Source organism: Ursus americanus, chromosome 24, assembly GCF_024610735.1.
Source record: "Ursus americanus isolate L20-20 chromosome 24, mUrsAme1.1.p, whole genome shotgun sequence".
Taxonomy (NCBI): Eukaryota; Metazoa; Chordata; class Mammalia; order Carnivora; family Ursidae; genus Ursus; species Ursus americanus.
The window spans coordinates 31616153-31641881 of NC_142150.1; the positions used below are offsets into that span (position 1 = coordinate 31616153).

The 25729-nt window shown below is 42.8% G+C and overlaps 1 protein-coding gene and 1 long non-coding RNA gene across 4 annotated transcripts in view; one reads left to right on the plus strand and one right to left on the minus strand.

Moving 5' to 3' along the window:
- Nucleotides 1-12226, minus strand: part of NUP160 (nucleoporin 160) — a 46335-nt gene extending 34109 nt beyond the window's left edge. The window contains exons 1-7 of the mRNA XM_045786674.2: nt 12082-12226; nt 11700-11811; nt 6662-6872; nt 5915-6137; nt 4523-4601; nt 3901-4015; nt 3097-3255 (exon numbers count right to left, since the gene is read on the minus strand). Of these exons, the coding sequence (XP_045642630.1) occupies nt 3097-3255; nt 3901-4015; nt 4523-4601; nt 5915-6137; nt 6662-6872; nt 11700-11811; nt 12082-12181 (999 nt within the window). The 5' untranslated portion in view covers nt 12182-12226. The remainder of the gene's footprint in view (nt 1-3096; nt 3256-3900; nt 4016-4522; nt 4602-5914; nt 6138-6661; nt 6873-11699; nt 11812-12081) is intronic.
- Nucleotides 12227-12251: 25 nt separating this feature from the next.
- The window catches only part of LOC123785043 (uncharacterized), an 87281-nt gene continuing 73803 nt past the window's right edge, over nt 12252-25729 (plus strand). For all 3 annotated transcript variants that reach the window (XR_015721430.1, XR_006777591.2, XR_015721431.1), the window contains exons 1-2: nt 12252-12274; nt 20632-20795. This is a non-coding gene — a long non-coding RNA (uncharacterized LOC123785043). The remainder of the gene's footprint in view (nt 12275-20631; nt 20796-25729) is intronic.

Sequence of the window (25729 nt, forward strand, 5' to 3'; positions counted from 1 at the left end):
TTTGACAGAGATAGAGACAGCCAGCGAGAGAGGGAACACAAGCAGGGGGAGTGGGAGAGGAAGAAGCAGGCTCATAGCGGAGGAGCCTGATGTGGGGCTCGATCCCATAACGCCGGGATCACGCCCTGAGCCGAAGGCAGATGTTCAACCGCTGTGCCACCCAGGCGCCCCATCGGCATAGGGTTCTGCACTCAGTGGGGAATCTCTTTGTCCCTCTCCCTCTTGCCCTCTCCGTCGCTCATGCTAAGAAATAAATAAAATCTTAAAAAAAAAAAAAAAAAAAAAGCTCTGCTCAATTTAACACCACTCCTACATTCAATTTTGATTCTTTTAGAGAAGTGCTTCTCAAAATGTAGGCCACAGACTGTTTCAGGGATCAGTGAGGCTGAAACTCTTTTCTTTTTAATTTTTTTTTCTAAGTAATCTCTACTTCCAATGTGGGGCTCAAACTCACCACCCCAGGATCAAGAATTGCACATGCTCTACTGACTGAGCCTGCCAGCCCCCCGTGCCTGTGAGGCTGAAAGTCTTTTCATAATAGTACATTTTTTGCCTTTTCCAATGTGTTGTTATTTTCGCATTGATGATGCAAACGCCTAAATAGAGGGTAAAATTACTGGTATTTTAACATGAATCAAGGCAATGGCACCAAACAGAACGCCCTTTCATGATAAAAACACTCGGTAAACTAGGAGTAGAAAGGAACTTCCTCAACACAATAAAGGGCATTTATGAAAAATTCACAGCTAACATACTCGATGGTGAAACACTGAAAGCTTTCTCCTTTAGATTGGCAAAAGACATAGATGTTAAGCTCTCCCCACTTCTATTCAATATTGTACTGGAGCATCTATCCAGGGCAACTAAGAAAAAAAAAGGCATTCAATTGATTCAACTGGGAAGGAAGTAATAAAACTATTTGCAGATGAGGTTATCTTGTATATAAGACAGTCTAAGGACTCCACTGTAACACTAATACGAAAAAAAAAATAGAAAAATTCAGCAAGGTTGCAAGATACAAGATCAATATATAAAAATCTATTGTATTTCTATGAACTTGCATTGTGTAATCCGAAAATAAAACTGAGAAAATAATTTCATTTCAATAATTTCATTTACACCAGTATTAAGAGGAATAAAATACCTAGGAATAAACTGATCAAAAGAACTGCAAAACTTATACTCTGAAAACTATAAAACATTGTAAAAAGAAATTAAAGATCTAAGTAAACAGAAAAACATCCCATATTTATGGACCCAAAGACTTAATACTGCTAAGATGGCAATACTGTCCAATATCACCTACAGAACCAACATAATCTCTACAGAATCCGTCAAATAAGAAATATATATACTGGTCTCTGCCCCGGCTCCTGATACTGAGCTAAAACGCTTGTATCTTCCTGAGTGATGGAAATGATAGGAGCATCTTATACAGAGCTCCTAAATCCCTTGGAATTTTCTGGGTGATAAATGCTTTTTTTTTTTTTTAAAGTAGGCTCCACACCCAACGTGGTGCTTGAACTCACCCAGAGATCAAGAGTCACATGTTCTACCGACTGAGCCAGCCAGGTGCTCTGGAAATACCTTCTGTTCTAACGAGGTGACTCCTGGATAGCTTCAGGATGAGGGCTGGTCACCAGAAAGACCAAGCCATGATTAGAAGTTTGGAACATTCAGTCCCAATCCCATTCTCTGGAGGAGAGAGAGGCTAGAGATCAAGTTAATAACGGATCATGTCTACATCATGATGCCTCCATAAAAATTCCTGAAGTATGGTATAGGGAGAGCTTCCAGATTCGTGAACACATCCATGTGCCAGGAGGGTGGCATACCCCAACACAGCAGGGACAGAGGCCCCTGCACTCAGGACCCTTCTGGACTCATCCTACATAATCCTTAATCATATGGTAAACTGGCAAATGTAAGTTAGTGTTTCTCTGAGTTCTGTTGGCTACTCTAGGAAATCGAGGCTGAGGACAGGGTCATGGGATGAATTAAGAGCCCAGGCAGTAAAGGGGCACCTGGGTGGCTCAGTCGATTGAGTGTCTGACTCTTGATTTCAGCTCAGATCATGATCTCAGGGTTGTGAGATTGAGCCCTCCACTGGGCTCTGCACTCAGTGGGGAGTCTGCTTTGGATTCTTTCTCTCCTTCTCCCTCCCCTTCTCTCAAATAAATAAATCTTAAAAAAAATACAACAACAAAAAACCCAAAAACCAAAAACCCAAGGTGGTAAAAAGAGTATCTACATTTGACTTAAAATGTAGGTGCATGAACAGGGTGTGGAGGCTTCCACACATAGGTAGTAGGGTGGGAACTCAAGCAGGATGATGAGGGTATCCAAACAGAGTAGCAGTCTGTATTGGTAATTAGAGCCCAAGTAGGGGAGGAAGGTGTCCACTGAATGGGGGTGGCAGAGTATCAGCCCAGATAAAGAAGGCATCCAGATGTAGGGGCAGCCTGTGGTTGGGCATCAGAGCCCAAGAGAAGTGAAGGGGGCACCCAGATGGGCACCTCCAGCATAGTGAGGAAAAACCCTTCCTCACTGGAATGTTATCAGGATTAAATGGATAATATGTGTAACGTATGTGAGCCCAGAGTAAGCACAGTCCAAGCATTTGCTATTAATTACATAAGGGGCCTGACATCATGCCAAACACAGGGTATCCAACAAATGGTTGTTTACTCTATGATTACACCATTGTATTACACCCTAAATACCTTATCTACATACAACAACTAGTGTTTGGAAGATGAACAAAATTATTTCTAAAAATTAACTTCCCTCCAACCACTTAGTAACACCTACATCCCTTTCATAACTCTGTTTTTACACCCAGACGTCAAAATTGGCTCTTTCTTGTTTAGCTTTGGTTAACTTTTCCTTTCAGATTCCTTTAAACTCTCTATTTCCTTTCATCCTGACTTCCAGTTCTTTAAATTCACCTATTAGCACAAAACCCACCATCTCCATGGAAACACTTGAAACACCTACGCTGGTGTGAAGAGCTGAAACAGACTCAATTTATCTATAGCTCCCTCCCCACATCGGCACACACTGCATAGCGTGACAGGGGTCTTACTTGTTTCATACCTGTCCTTGTTTGGGTGCATGCATGTATACCCCTATGTAGAGTCCCATGGAAGGGGAATAAGCAAGTCGTAATTTATGTCCAGTCCCAGCAGCGAGCCGAAGGTCCTTAAACGTGGGAACATACTCCAGCATGTCGGCTGCCATCAGGCACATCTGGTCCTGCCCAAGATGAGTCAACAAGGAGTGTCAAAGAAGATCCCAGCTGGAAAAACAAACTCCTTCTCTTTTGAAAGGATGCACATCTATTACTTCTACCACTCTGTCTCTTGTACCTGCTGAGGGACACTACGGGTTTGTTTGTTTGTTTGAAGGCTCAAATGAAAACACCTCTTCAGTCTGATAAACAAAACCATCAACTGTTTTATCAATCTTAAAAACTATTTTATTGGGCAACCCATTCAGGACCCCTCTCACTCTAGAGAGCTTTTTTCTTTTCTTGTTCTTGTTCTCACCTTCACTTTAAATAAACTTTCACCTCACCCTTAAAAAAACCAAAACCCAAAACTATTTTACCAACTTGCATTTAAAAAACACATTTGTTCTTTTTTTTAAAAACATTTGTTCCTCTTAAGTGAAGAGTATTCTCTGCACTATTTTAATTCTGTAGGATTCATAGCTTAAAAAATATATGTAAAAAGAAATGTGTGAAAAATAAAGCTAAATGGAACTGTGTCTAGAAATGGCCTATAACTTCCAAGCTAAGTGATCTTAATAATCTTTGAGAGAAACAGCAAGATTGATTTCAATTTTCTTATAATTCACAATCCTATTTTAACTTACAGTAACTATAAATGTAGCATTTACCTTATAAGACCACATTCGTAGTTTATGATCCTGGCACAGAGCAAAGATGAAGGCATCATGCTCGACACAATGAACAGCAAGAGCGAAGGGACGATCAGAAAGCCCCTGATCACCTCTAAAAACATAAGGCCCAATTTTAGGGTTTTAGTGTTATAAACATCAGATTAGAATTTGTAATTAACAAGATAAAACAAAGTTATAAATGTACACTCTTAATCAACAGAAGGAGCCAAGAGTTTACATACTGGAATAAGATAACTGTATTTTCTATTTGATTTACAACCAATCACTACGATACATTTTAAAAGGCTCTACATAAGATAGCAGTAGAGTTCTAATCATCAAAACTTTCTACTTCTAATATTACGTAAGACTGGATTTGGTAAGTCAGGGCAGGGCCCTGAATGGAATATTGTGAGAATATATACAGAAAATCACTTTCTGCTATGAAGGTGTCCAAGCTGTGGCTCTTCTCAGATAGAATGTAATGTTTTACAGACTCTTCTCCTTTTCAGTGTAATGCTTATCTGCCTTGGCGTAAGACTGGAATTACTAATAGGTGCTGACGACTGGAAAAATTAAATTCTTGGGCCCTCTGATTTACCCACCAGACACCACTTACCTGATGGCTGTTGGCATCCAGCCTATAAGCAGTCGTTGCATTACTGAACTCTGTTTCAATTCCACAACTGACACCATTCCTATCAGATTGAGAACAGACCAATGATATCCAAGGCACCTCTTGATCAGACTCAAAGAAACCCAACAACAAGAAGAACGCACCATGGATAAGGTCTTCATAACAGGCTTCTACATTTCTATACGAAGAAGTTTTAGCATGTAGCCTATCCACATACACCCCACATAAAATACATGGAATCATTATTGGATCAATAAAAATAGCACTAACATATTCCTAGGGAAAACTTCTGCCATCTACAAACAGTAACCCTATCGCTGCTCAGAACAATCATTCTTTCCAAAAGAATCACAGGTTTCCTTTTATGTGCCTGGAACAGTTCTAGCTGCTGAAGATTTAGCAATAAATAAAACATAAAAAAAAAACAAACAAACCTGTCCTCATAGAACATACATTCCACAGGGAGCAGGGCAGAAGTTGAGATAGTAAGCTAAACTAAGCAGAACGGTAATAGGTGAAAACAGAAAGGATACAATGAATGCTGGGGGCGGGGGGTGCTTCTGTAAGTGCGTGCAAGTTTGAAAAGCGTGGTTGGGGAAGGCCTCACACCGAGGGATCACCGAGTAAAGACCCAGAGTTGAGGGAATGAGCCAAGTTAGTAGCTAGAGAAAGACTATCTCAGGCAAAAGCGCTGACATAGGAGTGTGCCCAGGATGTTCTGGGAACTGCAAGGGCATGAGACTGGTGCACAGAAGGCAAAGGGGGGAAAAGAAGCTGAGGTTAGAGCGGCAGCAGGGGGTCACTGTAAGATAACGTAAGGACTCTGGGTTTATTCAGAATGGGATGAAGAACAAACCCTCACTAGAGGGCTTTGAGCAATGGGGTGACATGATTCCACTAAGGTTTTAAATGTATCAGTCTGTCCCAGAAGTCTCTATAGAAGTAAGGAGAGGTCTGAGGGGTATTTAGGAAGCCAAAGCAATAATCCAGGCAAGAGACAGTGGTGACTTGGAGGAGGTTATCAGCAGCTGAACTTGTGTCAATTAATTTATTTTAATTACAGAACCTCAACCTGAAGGGAGGTAAGTAGTCAACCCCTCTCTACTACAGGCCTTAGAATAGGCTATCTTATAGTCATTTGTCTTCCCACACTCCAAAAAATTTACAATTCCTCATCCACTGCATAAAATCTTACCTTCTCAGAAAAAAAATAGTGAAAGCATTGCAGACTCCTTAGGCAAGCAACACTGAATGATCATGTCGGGGGGGAGCAGAGAAGCAATTCCTGCCATGGATGATGGGTATGGACTTCTAAGGTTTTAATGCCAACATTCCTTGCTTAAAGTTAAATCCAAGTTCAGTTCCCATTCTTACCAGGTATGTCGTAAGGAGGTAGTTTAAGAACAAAGATTCCCCCGGAAGCAGATGGTAGAGCAAACAGAGCGTCCCCATCGTTGCTCAGCCAGGCTGCTGAGGTGGTAGAATTAGGGGAGAGTCCAGGTACGGCTGGAATTAATTGAGAGTTGCAAGGATCCCTGAAATCAACTTTTCCAATGTCAGTAAATATGGACTGCATCTGACTTTCAATTACCAACTCCTGTGGAGTAATGAAAAAGGAAAACCTGTTATAACAAAATAAGCTGAATTTTGCTCAGTTCCTCTCAATTGCTACAAAACCTTTTTTTTTTTTTTTTTTTAAGATTTTATTTATTTATTTGAGAGAGAGAGAGAGTGCTTGTGAGCTCACGCAAGAGCAGGGGGAGGGAGAAGCTGACTCCCTGATGAGAGAGGAGCCTGACGCAGAGCTGGATCCCAGGACCCCAATATCATGACCTGAGCCAAAGTCAGATGCTTAACTGACTGACCACCCAGGTGCCCCTACAAAAGTCTTTAAAGTAAGAAATGATTGAGCCTAAAAAGAAAGCTAGTTTTTTAAATAAAAATTATATCTTCAACTTAAAAATGTGTCTGATCATTTTAAATAGTAACTATCAAAGTATGCTTGGTGAGAGCTAACAAATCCAATTTGCCTTCAATTTCCAAAGGACACTGCTCCAGCATTAAATTTCTGACAGCGAGAGTAATCTGAGAAATAAAGGATATTACCCTTAACCAACTTACACTTCTATACATCCGGGAAGGGTGTGGTAAAAGTAATCTGTGCACTGTCTGATTGGTTAATATCAAGATTATCACATGATTCTGAGTCTCAGAGATGTGAACCCCTGCAGGCAAGAGGCTGCAATTTTGGAATTTGAGGCGAACTGTGTTATTCAACAGATTTACATCCAGTGACTCTTCCACCAGCTCCAGTGTATCTCCAGAGGTCTTCCTGTTAAAAAAGAGACATTTGTTTACAAAGTTTATGCTTTTCTTTCTAATTGGCTGTTGCTCTGAAATACATGGGAATAGTTTCCAAGTGAACTTTCTCAATTTGAAAGTTTTGGGTAAACAAATTCAGATCAATTTTACAATCCAAACCATCACAGTATGTTCATTTACAAAACAGAGTACAATGTAAAATTCAAATCTTACTACAGTCTCTCTTCAATGGAGGCATTTCTAAAGTTGATAACCCATTTATTTAGAACAATGATACTCAATGCAATTAAGCCCCACTATAAGGACAATCCACACTCCCCCATTACTTCTAGTGGAATGTGTCCTCCATTATTAGTACCCCAGCATCATACTGTAGCGACGTAAATAAATGTGACTATTTCTCCTTCTATGACTTGTTCCTGCTAGGTAGGATGCAGAGCAGACTTCTTCAGGCGCATCTCTGCCACATGGGAGCCTTGGATCACAGAAAACACCATGCTGGGACAGCCCTAACTTCTCATCACTTTGTTTACCATACTGCCTGCATCTGCCCCCAAAGAGCAAGTCTCCCTCCAGCAATTCAAGGGCAATCTCTAACTTTCTCAGGTCTTTCCCTCCTGTGTTCATCTCTCCTTCCTCCAAAGCCTTCTCTCAACATTCAGATACGCTCTTCCCTGGCCTCTCCCGTTCCATCACCCTGTTCCTGCCTCGATCTGGCTATCCCAATCTCTCCTTTCCTTTCCGTGGCCACATCTTGTCTATTTCCTCACCTCCCTCATACTCTTCAACCTGCCCTCTTCTTACCAAGGTCACCACACCAATTCCAATGGATTCCTCAGTCCTGCTCTTACTTGACCTCTTTGTAGCATTCCACACACCTGACCATGCTGTCCTGAAAAGACTTCTATGATACCACCCTCTCCCGGTTTTATTCCCCCATCTCTAGGCACTCCCTCTCCTCTTTGACCTGACAGCTACTTTTTATTTCTCAAACCGTGATCCTGGATCATCTTATCTGCTCACTGTGCACATTCTCGCAAAGCACATCTTATCCACTCCCAAAGCTGTACACATAACGTGAATTCTGATGATTTCCTAGGGCTCCCTTCTGTTAACTCATGGTAATGTCATCGGTACAAGTTTCTGGATCCTTAACCTCATCTCTGAACAACTGCTTCACCTTCCTGCCTTATGGTGAAAGCTGGGGTCCTGGATCTTGCCCGAGGACAACCCTGGAGCCCTCTCTAATGGTGGTAAGCTTTCTCTACCGCACTCCCTTTAGTGGGGCCTCCCCACTGCCACTCTGGGTCACTGTTCCTCCCTCCCTGCCCAAACCACTTAGCTCTCAAGTGTGAGCAACCAGATACCACCTGCGCCCCTTGCCCACTGCAGTTACCTGCAGCTACCTTTCTTTCATTACTTGAAGCTTACTTCCTGCTCAGTTGCTCTCTCCCACACTTCCCCTGCCATATCTATACTTCAAATATCTCACTTTTTTCAATTCCCCTCCTCTAGTGATTGCCCTTGACTGCATATAAATACACTGGTCTACTTCTTCCACACCCTTGCATTGTCCTCCTGCTACATCTGATTCCTTTGCTTCTCTCACAGTAATGCTCCTTAAGAGAGCTGTTCTGTTCTCACAATCCCTGCCCTCTTTTCTCCAGAGTTCAGCCACTTCGGGGGTTTGTACCACGATAAGAACAGTTTCTGACAAAGTCACCAATGATCTCCACCATTCAAAGGTCTATTTTCACTTCTCTGACTTATATGCAGTATTTAACTGTTTTTCATTCTTCTTGAAATATTTCCCTTAGCTTCTGAAACACCACTCTCTTTTCCTTCAACTCTTTACGTCCCTAGCTATTCCCTCACAGTGTCCTTATCTTCCTAAATATTGGAGTGCCCCAGTGTTTTGTCCTCAGACCTCTTTTCTCTCATCTACACAAGTTTTCAACAAGGGGCCATTCTACCCCACTCCCTAAGGACATTTAACAGCTATCTGGAGATATTTTTGCTTGTCACAACTGGGAGGGAGGGTGCTATTGGTCTGAAGTGGGTAGAGACCAGGGATGATGCTCAATTCCCTACAGTGTGCAGGGCAGCCCCCCACAACAAAGACTTTTCTGGCCCCAAATGCCAACAGTGCAGGTGAATCTCTAGGTGATCTTATTCAGTGTAATTGCTTTAAATGCCATCTAATGCCACGAATTCCCAAATCTGTATCTTCAGCCCAAACTTTCCACTGAACTGGCTACTGCTTCAACATTTCCACTTGGATATCTAACAGGGATTTCAAATGAAACCTGTCCAAAACAGAATGCCTAGACTAGCAAACTGGAAAAACACCTGCTTCACCTGTACTCCTTTCCAACTCAATTAATGGCATCTCTGTAACTTCCAGTTGCTCAAGCCAAAAATCTGGAGGTCACCCTTGACTTTTCTCTTTCTGTATACTCTACAACTGATCCAATAGTAATTCTAACAAACTAATCTTTTTTTTTTTTTTAAAGATTTATTTTTTTTAAAGAAAGAGAGAGAGAATGAGAGACCGCATGCACAAGCCGGGTGAGGGGCAGAAGCAGAAGCAGGCTCTCCGCTGAGCAGGGAGCCCGACTTGGGGCTCTATCCTAGAACCCGACACAGGGCTCGATCCTGGGACCCCGGGATCATGACCTGAGCTGAAGCCAGATGCTTAACTGACTGAGCCACCCAGGCACCCCCTAACAAACTCATCTTTAAAACATATCCACAATCAGAATATTTCTCACTGCCTCTACCAATACCACCCTGGTCTAAGCTGTCATCATCTCTTGTCTGAACTGTGGCACCAACCTCCTAATTGGTCTCCCCGCTCCCAACCTTTCCTTGCTATACTGTTCTCAACAGAGCAGCCATAGCAATCCTCTAAAAACACAACTTAGATCATGTCATTCTGTCACTTAAAATCCTTCAATGGCTTCTTGCCATCTAACTCAGAGTAAAAGTCAAAGCCTTAAAATTACCAACAAAACCCCAATTTGAGCCTTGGCTACCTTATTAATCTATGCTTTGATCACTCAGCTGCAGACTCCTGGCCCCTTGCCATTCATTGAACATAACAAGCTCCTGTCTCATGGTTCTTTGCATTTTGGTTCCTTTTTTCTTGGAAGGTTCTACCTGAAAATCTTATCTCCCAGATATCTACTTCCTCTGCTCAAATGTCAACTTATCACTAGGTGTTTCCCAAATAAAAGATCAACTCCTGCAGGTATCCTCCTTCCCTCTAACCTTTTTTCTCTGTTCTCTATCCCACTTATCACCGGACAAACTGTACTTACTTGTTTTGGGGGATTATTGTTGTTTATTGCCTATCTGCTGCCTCCACTAGGGCAGGGACTTTGTTTTGTTCCCTGCTGTATTCTCAGTCCCTAAACATTGACTAGAACATAATAGGCACTAACAAGTGTTTCTTAAATGACATTTGTATGTCTAACATAGGTCTCCCTTCTGAGTCTTGGACCTATAAATTTCAATGCCTACATGATATTTCTGAAGGGCTGCTACATGGGTATTTCAAATTTAATACATCTGAAAGAATTATTCACATCTCTCCAAAACCCATCTTCTGCATATTAGTTAAAGGCAACCCCAACACCCAGTATCTTGTTAGTCATACCAGAAACCAGGGAACTGTCTTTGTTCCCTCCATTTCCCTTCCCATCTTTTACCCCACATTCAATCTATCACAAAGTCCTAGTAAAGCTACCTTCTAAATACATCTTAAATCCATCTATTTCTCCTTTCCTAGCTACTCCCACAATTGAGCCACCAGCATCTCTTACTTGGTCTATCATAAGAGCAAGATCGTTTTTTTGTGTTATACCTACCTAATCCAAATTCATTTTCCATGAAGTAAACTAATTTTTTCTTTATGCAATTTTGATTATGTTAGTAGAGAGTTAGTATCTCTTTAAGACCCTTCACTGATTACTTAACGTACTTGGGAAAAAATCCAAAATCCTTAGGAAGGCTCTGAGCCCTGCTTACCCCCCCTCCATCCCCCCCCAGTCTCAGCATCTTTCACATCACTTTCCATTTCACCCACTGCACTTAAGCCACACGGACTCCAGTCAGTTCCTCCAATCTGCCCAGGTTTTTCTACTTCATAGATTTTGCATATGGTGATCCTACGTGCTGACTGCTCTCTCCCCAAACACCTGCCTGGGCAACTTTTCATCCTACAGATCTCAGGTTAAAGGTGATATCTGTGAAGGCCTTCTCTGTCCCACCAGTAATGTTTGGTCCTCTCATTAACCTCTCACAGCCCCTATACTTTTCCTCTGAGGCAGGTACGAAAAATTTATGTTTATACACCTATGTTGTGGTCCCTTACTTTAGTGTCTTTTTCCTTCATAAAATTGCCCCATGAAAGGTGGCTCCACATCTATTCTCAAACAGCTACAACATCTTCCATCACAGAAATGGTGGTTGCTTTTGTTCACTTCATCTCTAGTAAACTTAGCACAGAGCCTGACATGAGGAAGCTCAAATGTACTTATAGAATGAAGGAAGCTGTAAAACACTATAAAAACACAATGAGTTCAAGTTTAAAACTGGTCTTTGGGGCTTTATCCCATAAGCTTCATTTCCTCTGCTTTTAACGCTGCCTGGAAGGGCACCTCTCCTGGAACTTCTGTCTCCTCAATTTTCTCCTGATTTAGAAATCAAGAGAAAACAGTCTTTCTCTTTTCTTGACTATTACCGCCTCTGAAAATGACACTCTGGCAATAGCCGCGAAAATTTAAAGGCCCAACAATCCGACCTTCCAGGGGGGTTCGGCGAACACAGAACTTACCAATGAATGAACCTGTTTCTGGTGACGGAGAACAACTTGCCACTTTCCATATAGTAGAAGCCTCCCGCGCTCTCACTGTATTTCACGGCTCCAGCCAAGGCATTTGCAGTCCCTGCAAAAGGACAGTGGTCAGCCTGCACACCTGGTTCTCTCGGGATGACAGAGACTGAGGGCGCTGAGAAAGTAGAGGATGACGACTGACAATCCATACAATAAGAAAGGGAAGAAATGAGGACGAAGTAGGACACTACGGAAGCTCTGATCCCGAGGCGATACACATGTGGACTTAGAGGAGTATGAACCCGGGGTCAGAGATTTAAGGATCCATGGGAGGAGCCCGAAGGGAAGGATCGGATCGCGTCCTCCTTGGCTGCTTCCGTACCAATGCCACAGACTGTGAATTCCCGAAAGTGTCTCGGCCTCTCGCGCTCAGCACCAGTGAGCTCCACGAAGCTCCGTTCCAGGGCTCCCGCCGCCGCCATCTTCCCGCCGCCGCCGCAAGGCCCGACGGGACGCGAGCTAGGCCGGGCGGCTATCGTCACTTCCGGGGGCGGGGCGGGCGCAGTTGCGGACAGGTGAGGAAGCCCGCGGAGAAGTGGGGGGTACAACAGACCGTTCGTTGCGAGGTTTTTAGTCAGTTGGCTGGAGAACGAGAGTGGACAGGGAGGAAGCCAGAAGAGAAAGGCACAGGGGGGAGCCGACTCTGCTTGCGGGAACCTTCGCTTGGCCGGCTGGGACACCCCCCAGGGGGCGGTACCCTTTTCCCGGCGTCCTCAGGGAAGGGGGCGGGGCCGGGTTTGTTTCCTTTTTGAAAACCCGGGCGCGGGCGGCGGGGCTGAGCTTCCCGGGAGGGGCGAGGTCCGGGGAGTCCTGGCAGCTGAGCGCCCTCTGCCGGGTTCCGAGTTTGCGGTCACCCTTCTCTGCGTCGGGGTGGCATCCTGTAAATCGCCGGGGCTCTTTTTCTGCCTTCAGCGACATATGGGATGGGGAGAGGGAGAGTATTGGGCAGCGGAGATCTTTTGTGTTGGAATCTTTTCAAGAGACTGTATTCGTGTATTCTTGTGTTCTGAAACGTAATGCGTTCAATGAAACGTTGGTGCAGCTTGCTGCGGTTATCTAAATGCTGCTCACTTGCATACGTGAAAGGAATTTGCCTTTCGTTCTATTCCTGATCCTGATGTTTGGAAGGTATTGTGGCTTTACCCGTAACTAGGGCACAGAGGATGCTCAGTATTGGGGAAAATGCTGATATTCAGGGGAAAGGGTTTTTTTCCTCGATAGTCAACGTTTGTTAAGCAATTCTGTTATCGTTATCACTAGTGAATGCAACCCTTCTCTATCATTCTCTGTTTCATTGATCCTATACTGACCACTCCCCCCTATTTTTCCAGCTTGCTCCTAGGACTTCAGTTCTAGCAATGCAATTCCTCCATCCCACCTAGGATCCATTGTTCTACCACCTTTTCACTGTCCCCCATTTCCTTGAGATTTCCTTCTTGCTCTGCTTAAATTCCATTTAAATTACTCCTTGACCAGCTCTCTCTCTCTTCATTATGCTCTGTTAAAAACTAGAACTTCGATTGAATCCAAGTCTGCAGCTGAACAGGGCTGGAGAAAAATATAGTCATTAGACATGTCTTCCTCTACCTACGTCATGATTCTAAACCTCCAGTGGGTCCATACAGCTACCCAGTGAACACATTGTGTTTCCCTTGTCCACTTACTGTCCCAGATGAGTATTTCACAACTTCTCTAACCTGCAACACCTCCCTCCTCCTCCTCACTCTCAGCTTGCTTTTTCACTTAGAAAATTGATGAAATCAAAAGAGAATTTTTCCCCACTACTACCTCTCCCTACCTGCCTTCATCTGTTCCTGTATACTCTGCCTTAGTATAAATTGAGCTGTCCCTGAACTTATGGAAGGACAGCCTTTTTACATTTTCCCCTGCTCAAGGACACCATTCCAGCAGTTCTCTCTCCTACATCTTCTATTCTGCCCCCCCCCCCCCCATTTACTGAGTTGTTTCCCCAAGCACATAAACATGCTGTTATTCCTCCTTCCCGCCACACACACAAAACTCCTCATTTGATCTGCGCTCTCTTTGGCTACTGTCTACCACTTCAGAGCTCCTCTTCATTGCTACAGCAGAATTCAAGAACTTTCTGTTTAATTTCTTTTCTTTCAGTCTCTCTTAAATCCATTTTTATCAGGCTTTTGTGCCTGTTGCTCTACTGAAACAGCTTTTTTCAAGATCTCCAATGACATCAATTTTTATCTAACATTGAACTCTCATTCCTTTTTTTTTTTTTTTAATGTAATCTCTACACTCTTAATATGGGGCTCCAGCTCATGAGCCTGAGATCAAGAGTTGCATGCTCTATGGACTGAGCCAGCCAGGAGCCTGTGAACTCTCATTCCTAAACTTACTTGGACCACCTGCAGCATTTGACTAATTAATTGCTTTCTTGCCCACTTTCTTCACATGGCTTCCAGGACACCACACTCTCTTGCTTTCGTCCCATTTCACAAACTGTTCCTTTTCAGACTCCTTTGCTAGCTGATTCTCTTTCCCCTAAACCTCTTAATGTTGGAATGCCCCAGGGCGCAGTTCTTAGTCTTGTCTACCCACATTCCCCTGAGGATTTCGTACAGTCTTCTGGCTTTAAATACTAGATTGAGGTATTCTGATAATTTCCAGATGTATATCTCCAGGCTAAACCTTTCTCCCTTGAACTCCCACCTTAGATATCCAACTGCCTATACTTTTTTTTTTTTTTTAGAGTTTTTATTTTTTAAGTAAGCTCTAGGCCCAAGATGGGGCTTGAACTCACAATCCCAGGATCAAGAGTCACACGCTGTACTGACTGAGCCAGCCAGGTGCCCCTCGAGCACTCCATCTTTACATTCATCTGCCTACTAACATCACTGGGATTCCCCCAGACACCTCAAACTCAACATATCCAAGACATAACTCATTTTACCTCACTCTACACTATCATGTGATTCTCTATCTATGTGTCTATCACTACCCAGTGACTTGATTTAGAAATCGAGGAATCATACTGGGTACAGAGCTCATAAAATCCTGGAATTCCCTAAGTGATGAGAGGAAAAATGTGTCTTTTTTTAATGTTAATGAAGTGACTTTTGGAAAGTCCCTAGCATAGCTTAATGGTGGGGGCTGGTTGCCAGGAGAAGCAACCACATGATTTGAAAATTGAACTTTCAGCTCCACCTCCACCCCCAACCTCTGGGGGAGGCTTGAGGGGTTGGAGATTGAGTTCAGTCACCAGTGGTGATTTGAATCAACTATGCCTATGTAATGAAGCCTCCATAAAAACCCAGAAGGATGGGTTTGGAGAGCTTCCATGTTGGTGAACCAGAACGAATCCAGTACCGTGCCCTAAATTCCATGGGGACAAATCTCCTACATTCAGGACCTCGCCCTATATATCTCTTTATCTGGTTGTTCATTCACATCCTTTTATACCCTTTGTGATAAACCAGTAATCTAGTAAAAGTAAACTGGTTTCCTGAGTTCTGTGAGCTGCTCTAGCAGAGAATCAAACCCAAGGAAGGGGTTGTGGGAACCTCCAATTTATAGTCAGTGGTCAAAAGCACACATGACAACCTGGACTTGTAATTGGCATCTGAAATGGGAGCAGTGTTGTGGGACTGAACCCTTAGCTTATGGGATCTGACGTTATTTCCAGGTAGGTAGTGACAGAATTGAGTTAAGTTTGTGGGATACCTGGTCATTGTCCACAGGAGTTAATTGCTTGATGGTGTAGAAAAATCCCACACACTGGACCTCCAAAAGGCCTACCTTTAAATACCATCACAGTAGGGATTAGGTTTCAACATATGAATTTTGGGGGGTGGGGAGGACACAAACATTCAGTCTCCAGCACTTTTAAAAAACTTTCAGGAGGGGCACCTGGGGGGCACAAAGGTTAAGCGTCTGCCTTCGGCTCAGGGCGTGAACCCGGCGTTATGGGATCGAGCCCCACATCAGGCTCTTCCGCTATGAGCCTGCTTCTTCCTCTCCCACTCCCCCTGCTTGTGTTCCCTCTCTCGTTGGCTGTCTCTCTCTCTGTCAAATAAATAAATAAAATCTTAAAAAAAAAAAACTTTCAGGGGTTCAAAAAAACCCCAAACCTTTCAGGGGCTCCCTGTTACCCTGACTTCCAAGGTCTTTTCCCAATTCAACATGATCTACCTTCTTTAAATTCTTGCATCTCCTTGAGGGAGAAACACTTAACGCTACGTATGCTGTCCCAATTGTAAACTACCTTCTTCATACAGTCCTAGTGGGATTCAGTCGTATCTGGGCACATCTGTCAAATCTGTGTGATGGGTATGCCTGAAACCTCCTTGCTAAGGGACTGAAAAGGGACTTGGGGAAAAACATTTGCCTTAGGATGGAGGAACCTGTAGTAATTTGATTTGGGACTTAGTTGTGGTGGATCATTCTGAGTACATTGTGATTTGCCTACCTCCCTGGTTTCTATTGGACTTGTGTCTGATGCCTATGGAAAGCAGAGTTGGGGACTAGGAGGACGAAAAGACTAAGTACATTACAGAATCTATAAAATGTAGTGTACTGCATTGAGACTACTCTTGTAGAGGGTACAAAAAAGGAGAGTGCCAGTATTCCTCTTGTGCAAATGACCCCAAAGCAGGTTTTCCAGTTTAAAGTCTCCAGCATATTGGGGGGGGGGTGGTGCCTTCCAGAAGTCTGGTGACCAAAGGAGTGGGGTGAGTACCTGGCAAGGACTGATGTCCTGTATAGTAGGGCTGGTCCCCTGAGGAGGCTGGAGCCTGGCTAGCAAAGCAATTCTTAAGAGTAACTTGGTGGATTTACCTACATTACTTGGAAACTACTTGAAAATAAATTATTTCATAAGCAGATTATTTCATGAACACAGACACTCCCTGGGTACTCCCAGAAATGCTTTAGGGACTGTTTAGCAGGGACTGACAATCTGCTGGCATGAGTAGGTGGGGGAGAAGTCAGTGGAATGTATTCATGTTTTTAATGTAACTGTGCTTTTACCCACGGACTGGGGAAATGTGGGTTTTACCGTATTTGGACTATTTCACTTGTGTATGTCACCCTAGTAGAGTTCTGTGTGCCTCACTCTATGAGTTTTCCATTGCTGCTGTACTAAATTACTACAAATGTAGTGGCCTAAACGGTTACTTGGTTAGAAGTCCAACATGGGCGAAGATCCAGGGATCAGTAGTGCTGTATTCTTTCTGGAGACTATAAAGGAGAGTCCCTTTCCTTATCTTTTCCATATTCATGAGGCCAGCACATTCCTTGACTTGTGGTCCCTTCTTTCATCTTCAAAGCCAGCAATGTCACGTCTCTCTCTGACCTCAGGGAAAAGTTATCTGCTGTGATTAGGTTGGGCCCACCTGGATAATCTAGAATAAACTCCCCCCTCTCCAGATTCTTAAACTTAATCACATCTACAAAATTACTTTTGCCATGTGAGGTAACGTAGTCACAGGTTCCACGTATGTGGACATCTTTCTTGGGTGGGGGGGAAGGGGCATTTTTCTACCCACCATATTTATGATTTACTAAATAAATTCTAATTTCATTTTTATAACATTCTTGAATGGTAGTATTATTCCTGTAAGGTAGATAACTTTTCTGAAGTACCAGTTAAAAATATAGTTCTTATCAGTTGTTACTCTTAACCCAGAGTTCAATCTTATCATTACTTACTAATAAGGACAAGCAGATATGAAGTGTCTCCTGGGTGATACAAAGTGAAGGATATGGCATAGTCTGTAAAAGATTTTTAAACAACTTAAGGTATTATTAACATACCATAAAATTCACCCGTACAGAATCTACAGTTCAATTTTTTTGGTATATTTATATAGCTCTGTAACCATCACCACAATCTAATTTTGAAGCATTTATGTCATCCCCAAAAGAAATCTAATACCCATTAACATCACTGTTATTTCCCCTCTCCTCAGCCTCTGGAAACTACTAATCAATTTTATGTGTTTTTAAAACTTATTTTATTTATTTATTTATTTATTTATTTATTTATTTATTTATTTATTTGAGGGGGGTGCAGAGGGAGAGAATCTCAAGTAGACTCCATGCTGAGCACAGAGCCCAACACGGGGCTCAGTCTCACTACCGTGAGATCATGACCTGAGCCTAAATCAAGGGTCAGATGCTCAATGGACAAAGCCACCCAGGTGTCCCCCCCCCCTTTTTGTTTGTTTTTCAAGCGCCAACAGGGGTTTTGAATTCATGACCCTGAGATCAGGACCTGAGCTGAAATCAAGAGTTGGATGCTTAACTGACTGAGCCACCCAGGTGCCCCTCAATTTTATGTTTCTACAGAGTTGCCTATTGCAGACATCTCATATAAATGGAATCATACATATGTGGTCATTTGGTTTTAACTTAGCATCCTGTTTTCAAGTGTCATCTATGTTACAGTATGAATCAGTACTTCATTCCTTTTTATGGCCAAACAATATTCCATTGTGTGAATATACTACATTTCATTTATCCATTCATCAGTTGCTGGACATTTGAGTTGTTTTACTTTTTGGCTATTATGAATAATGCAGCTATGAACATATAAAGTATTCTGGCAAAAATGTTTAATACAGATTGTGGTAGGCAGAATTATGGTCCCCCCACCCCCCAATGTCTACATCCTAATCCCTGGTGCCTGTAATATGTTACCTTATGTGGCAAAAGGGACTTGGTATGTGTGAGTAAGGTTAAGGACCTAGAGGTGGAGAACTGAGCCTGCATCACGCAGTGGGACCCCATCTAATCAGGTAGTCCTTAAAAGAAAGCATTTCCCTCTGAGGTCAGAAAGAAATGCGAAGACAGAAGGAAGGTCAGACATGTGTGATATTGCTGGCATTTAGGATGGAGCAAGGAGGTCAGGAGCAAGGGATGTGGGCAGCCTCTAGAAGCTGGGAAAGGCACAGGAACAGATTTTTCCCCTATAGCCTCCAGAAAGGAATGGAACCCTGCCAACACCTTGATTTTAGTCCATTGATTTTTGCTCTTAGACAAAGGGAGCTGTCTTGTCTTTGATTATGCCCCCTGCATCTAGTGAGTGGTCAATGTGGAAATTCTAAAGATCCTGCCCCCTCGCCTTGATCTAGGACCTCTCTGAAGGACCATTTCGGCTCCTGAGTGCTGTGTGCTGTGTGGATCAACTTCTCTTTCTGCCCAATCCTGGCTCTCTTAGTCCCTTCAAGGCACTGTTCCTGAGAGCACTCTCCAGTTAACCTCCTGCACGCAAATCTCTGCCTCCGAGCCTGTTTCCTGAGGAATCCAACATGAGATACATGCCCGTGACATCTTGTCCAAGGACGGGCAGCCAGCTAGGAACCAGCAAGAAAAAGAATTTGGAAAGGGAAGAAGGTTAAGGGGGACCTACTCTAAATTCCAAAATTGGTGATGAAATATTGGAAAGAACATCAGTTGGGCTTTAGAAAATTTGGGTTCAAGTTCCAGCTCTGCCTCAACGACTTCTTGTCACTCAGCAAGCCATCCCTCTCCCTGCCTCCGTTTCTAAGAAGAGGGTGTTGTACTTACTCATCTTCAAGGTCTGTTCTGGCACTCAGCTCCGGATCTGTGGCCTGAAAGCCAGAGACGGCCTGGATCTTCACCTTCATCTCTCCCTAATTTCCAGGCTCAGAACCGAGTCCGCTCCAGAAGCTTCCCACGACTGAGGACAGGCATGTCCTTCCTGAGTCGAAATTTACTTGAGTTGCACAACCTGTGGCCTTTGGGACACTTAGTTCAGAGTGTGATAATTTCTTAGATGCTTATCTATCACCATGCTTTCCATATGCACTATTTTCTCACTTCTTTGTTGATAGTTAAATCTTTTTGCATGTATAAAAATTAAATGTCATGCAATCAATGTGCATATTTTACGTAGTCCGTCCTTCCTTCCTTCCATCCATCCATCCATCCATCCATGCAAAAAGGTTGTTAAGTTGATGGGGTGTCTTACAGTTTCCTGGGAATCCAGTCATTACAATTTTTACAGTGAGCTGTCTCATTCCTTTTCTTATCTTCAACATCCATCAGAGTTCTTGAAACTTAAAAGTACCTAAAAATTTTTGAAGGAATTACTAAGTGAATGAATAGATATAGACATCCTTAGAAAACGTAAATCCTCTTTGAAAGATTAATATGCTGGCACGGTGTGGTTGTAATATAAATGGCATCCTATTGCCATCTAGTGGTTAGGTGGTGACTTATTTTAGAAGCAAAATGCAGAATGTTACTAAAATGATTTGGGCAGCAAGTTTTACTTACAGATACTTTTGTAAGAAAAATCCTTTTATGACTTGACACTATACTCTGAGAATGTCTTGGTTTGCTAGTTCACCTCTAATGAATAAGCATAAGTGAACAGTGTTGCAGATAGAACTTTAAGGCAGATTTTCTTAACCTAACTTAACAGCTAGCTATTCCTTGAAAGGAGAATTTGGTGGTTTAAGTAAGTATGGGAAATGATGATAAATAAAGTTAAACGTATTTATCTTCTGCAGAACTTTTCAGAGACATTAATATGATCGTGTGCTTTGTGAAGCTCCGCGAGGGGCTAATGCATGATATGTTTTCCAGATGCTTTATTTTCTTTTCAAGGAGCAACTCATTGGACCATTGTTTTATGGGAAAAAGTTTTCAGAAACACTGCTTTCTTGTCAGTTTCCCCATATGTTAAAAATATCTATTAGCGCACAGCGTTTCCTGCCTACAGAAGCCGCCTTTGACCTTCATTGCCATGTTCTAGATACAGTCAGTTCAGGAAGCATCAGAAGTTTGTATGACTACTATACTAACTTGCGTTTATATGGATCTCAGTTTTGAGGTAGTAATTTTTTTTTAAAGATTTTATTTCTTTATTTGACAGAGAGAGACAACGAGAGAGGGAACACAAGCAAGGGGAGTGTGAGAGGGAGAAGCAGGCTTCCCGCCGAGCAGGGAGCCCGATGCAGGGCTCGATCCCAGGACCCTGGGATCATGACCTGAGCTGAAGGCAGACGCTTAACAGCTGAGCCACCCGGGTGTCCCGAGGTAGGAATTTCTTTGATCAAAATTAGTATTATTCCACATTGAGCACTTTTTGTTACATAATCTACTTTCTTTTGGATTCTGGGAGTGTAGTTTCCCGCTGTTTGGGCTATTACTTTCAATAATTGCTATTAGCGATGGTAGAAATGACTCGGGATTCAACCACAATGCAAATGACTTAAGATTTTCTATATTTGCCTTTTGCCTACATGCTGTGGTATTAACCAAAGCGACTAATTTCTGAACTCCTGCAGGAGATTCATTTACTCTTTCATTCTTTTTTTTTTTTTTTTTTTTAAAGTAAGCTCTACATCCAATGTGGGGCTTGAACTCAACCCCGAGATCAAAAGTCACATGCTCTACCCACTGAGCCAGCCAGGTACCCCTGTTTTTTCAGTCTTGATTGCCAAGAGCTAGGCCCTGGGTTAGAAAGACCCCTCCGGATTTGAGCTCTGTGCAGTCAGGGATCTGTCCACCTTGTTTTCTGTTGTATGTCTAGTGCCTGGCACAGTGCCCAGCACTGACGAGGTGTTCATGAAGTATCTGTGGACAGAAGACACATTTCCCATTCTCTGCTTTTGAGGTTTAATAGAGAGACAAAGGAGAACTACAGGTAACAGTGAAGTGTGATCATTATTATAAAAGACATGTATGAGGAGGAGAAAGAGCATTCTGGGCAAATGTCTTGAAGGCATGGAGAGAACCGTGGTGAGGAGTGGTTGAAAAGGCTGGGGTCATGGTGGAGAGAGCTTTTTCTTTCTTGCCAAAGAGAGTAAGTTTACTTAAACATTTCTCCTTACAACTCAGTGCTTAAAGTACTCGCTCAATTCCCTTGTAGATATAAGAATTTTATTTCAACTCAAATCAAACTTTGCAAGTAATTTTTTTGGAAGGTTGATTTGACCTCGGGATAGAGATCCTTGCTGAAAGGGAGAAGACATAACTGTAAGGTCAATAAATTCGTGGGGGAAGCCAGGATGACTTTGTAGTAGTTAGTAATAGCCCCAACATACTGTCTAGAATTCTGAAACTCTCCCCAGGAAATGCCCACCTCAGAGTCCTGCAAGAGAAGTTTAAAAAGCAAAATTGTGGAATAAGTGAAGTATGTCAGTAACTTTTCACTTCCTTTTTCATTATTCTTTCTACCTGCTTATGAAACCACCATGACTTCAAAGACCAGGGCCCTCTGATGGCCCCTGTAAGCCCAGGGTTTCCAGCCAGACCCAACCCTCCTATGCTTTGAACTTATCCTTGGGGACCATACGCCCTGAATTGTTTTCATTATCTTTCATGTAATATTTCCCACAAATTTCAATAGGTTGTGATTCATTCATTAAGCATTCACATGCTTAATGAAATGGTATTTTTTTTTTTAAAGATTCATTTATTTTGGAGGGGCAGAGGGAGATGGAGAGAGAGAATCTCAAGCAGACTCCCCATTGAGAGTGGAGCCCCATGCAGGGCTCAGTCTCTCAACCCCGAGATCATGACTTGAGCCGAAACCAAGAGTCTAGATACTCAACCGACTGAGCCACCGAGGCGCCCCTTAATTAAATGTTACTTTTACATCTTTGTGAGAGCTTGCACATGATGTAATTCACAAAATCAGAAAAAGAAAATCCTTGTATGAACCATACATCCTGAGTTTTGCTTCTAAAAATACAAATGCTATATCTACCAAAACCAGCTCTGGTATAGTTGGAAGTGGTCTGACATGGATCCACACTGAGGTGCTATATAAAAGCTAAAAAAATATCCCTTTCCAGAAGAATGGACACTGCAGCACACTTGGCCTTAACCCACAGATGGTGCCTTTCTTCCCTTGCTTGCTCATATTGCTAATCAGTTGTGGGAGCCCTTTCCTACTTTAATATCATTCCAACACAGTGATTGAGACAACTGCTATCAGTCTACTGGTATCGGCATGTGATATAAAATCTGCTTACCACCTAATTCAAAAGAAAGGGACTCTAGTGGTGGAATGGAAGGCACCAACAAGGAACCAGATTCATAGGTAGCCCCAACAGGGGGCAGTTAAGTCACGTCAGTAAAATATGATTAATATTGACCTTGCAGACCAAGATCGAAGCTGATCCGGTCAAGAGTTTTTATTTGCATGCACAGAGCCCAGAACTACCTCTTCATGTAAAAGCACCCAATACAATTAAGTTAGAAATCCACATTTTAAAGTAGAGATTCTCATTTAGTTCTGGACTCTTGTGAGGTCACACCCAGACACTCCCATCTTATCCTGTCTGTCCGTCCGTCCTTCCTTCCTTTCTTCCTTTCTCTTTCTCTCTCTCTTTTTTAAGATTTTATTTATTTATTTGAGAAAGAGAGTGTGCGAGAGAGCACAAGCTGGGGGTAGAGGCAGACGGAGAGGGAGAAACAGACTCCCTGATGAGCAGGGAACCCAATTCGGGGCTCAGTCCCAGGACCCTGAGATCATGACCTGAGCCAAAGGCAGATGCTTAACTGACTGAGCTACCGAGGCGCCCCCTCCTGTCCTTTCCCGACACCCCAGGGCTGTCACTTCTGCTGCCTCACAGTCACAAGTGCTGCCCAAGCTGCCCACGTCTTTGCACGTCTGCAAAATAATGACGGCAATAAATAAAAATGGGAGATTTTTGCCATCTGTTTAATTCTCTTCTCCTTTCATCTGATCCCGAAAGTTAGCTGATGTCTTTCTCCCGTTCTAGTGCTTCAAAGACTAAAAAGGTTCAAATCATAAAAATAGGAAGAATTTTTAGAAGTATTACCCCTTCCTCATTTTGCCTGCCAAGTTTCAATTCAGTGCAGGTGCTGACAGATGTTTATAGGCAAATAAAATAAGTCATTTCCGTGTTGCAGAGCAAGGATGCTCAGTGACCTGAGCCAGGGAGAGGGCTTTGATTAGAGGCTCCAGTTTGAGGTCAGAGGCCAGTGCTTTTCTAAATCCTGGACTTCAGTTTGTTTTAGCTCGCCGTTGTCATTGCCCGAATCCTGCAAGAATGTCTGGGAATTCAATAAGTGAAAATGGACGCCTGCAATCTCGGGGCTGGCAAAGCTTCTATAGGCAACCGCAGGTCCCCACCCAGTGATTGTTTATATTCCTCTTGCATCCTCCAGGATCCTGCTTACGCACCACTTTCTGTTGAGTAACGGTGTGTGGAGCCAAGTCAGGACCGGTAATGTTCCTCGTCTGCCTTCTTGGGCTGGTCCTGACGCTGGCCCCTGACAATGCCAGGCTCGGGAACTATTTGTTTCTGATTTCCAGCCAAGAAGTCTAACAATTCTCTCCCTTCCTTCCTATCGCCCTCTTCTTCCTTACCAATGCCAAGTCTGGGATTTTCCTTGTCTAGGGACCATACAGGCAAGGAAATGAACTTTCTTGGGATATGACAGACCACTTAACAGAAATGGTGCCCTTTGTTCTCCTTCAAATGACTTTTCCTTAAATGACATTTCTCTCTCAGGCTTCTGCAGATATATCTGCACTAGCGCCTTAATTTCTACCAGGTCCCTCTCCAAAGACTAAGAAGTAGTAGGCATTGGAATTCTGATTTTTCTGATTGGGAAGCAAAAGCTCAGAAAGGAAGAATAATTTGCCCAGGGATTTAGTCGAGCAATTCTAGTCGTTGTGTCTAAATCCATACTTTAAACTTAAAAATCCTTTCTTAAAAACCCATTCTGAAACTTTAAAAATCTTTTTCGCTCCTAGCAGCTGTACCTAAGACAAAGGAAGCAAACCCTTATATTTACCTACAGAAAATAGAAAGAGACAGGTTTGGCTGTTGATCCCTAATGCCACCATGTGTCAGAAACTTTGATTTCCTTTGTACCCACTCAGGGACAGGCCAGCCCTGATAATAGTCCACAGGGACATGGGTCCTTCTTCTAACTGTTCGCTAGGCACCTGACCCTGGGCAAGTCACTTGACTTCTCTGGACTTATAGTTTCCTCATCTGTAACACACGTAGTTGGGATTCAGGGTCTCTTAGGTTTCTTTCCAGCTTCAGGACTCAGCAACTAGGAAAACGCAGAGATAAAGGCATAAGGCAAACGCCTCTGTAAAAAACCAACAAAACATCTATATAAGACACTTTATTATTTTTTAAACATTATGCATTTTTTATAATATCTTTTTTTAAAAATATTTTTTTCTTTATTTGTCAGAGAGAGAGAGAGACCACAAGCAAGGGGAGTAGCAGAGGCAGAGGGAGAAGCAGGCTCCCCACTGAGCAAGAAGCCTGATGCGGGACTCGATCCCAAGACCCTGGGATCATGACCTGAGCCAAAGGCAGACACTTAACCGACTGATCCACCCAGGCATCCCTGTACACAACACTTTAAAAATAATCTCTAGTAAATAAGGATTTGTATATACTTTGGTCAGCAATTTCACTCTTGGGGCTTTATCCGAAGAAGCAATCAGAGATGTGCTTCAGTTTGCAAGGATGACTGTCACAGTGTTTGTGTTTAATGAACTTTTAATTTTAGGGTAGTTTTAGATTTACAGAGAAGTTGCAAAGATGGTCTGGATCTCCTCTGTACTACATCCATCCTTCCTCGTCATTTTCTTCACTGTTTAACAGCTGATACTAGTATATTACATTCATCACAACAAATGAACCAGTATTAATACATCTTACTAACTAAAATCCGTACTGATTCATATTCCCTTACTTTTAACCTACTGTTCTTTTTCTGTCCCAGGATTCTATCCGGAACACCAATTACATTTAGTTGTCATCCCCTATGTTCCTCAAGACTGTGAGAGTTTGCCAGACTTTCCTTTTTTTTTTTTTTTTTGTAAGATTTCATTTTTAGGTAATTTCTACTCCCAACATGGGGCTCAAATTTACAACTCTGAGATTAAGAGTCACAGGCTCTTACTAACTGAGCCAGCCAGGTGCCCCAGAGTTTCCTTATTTTTGATGACCTTGACAGTTCTGAGG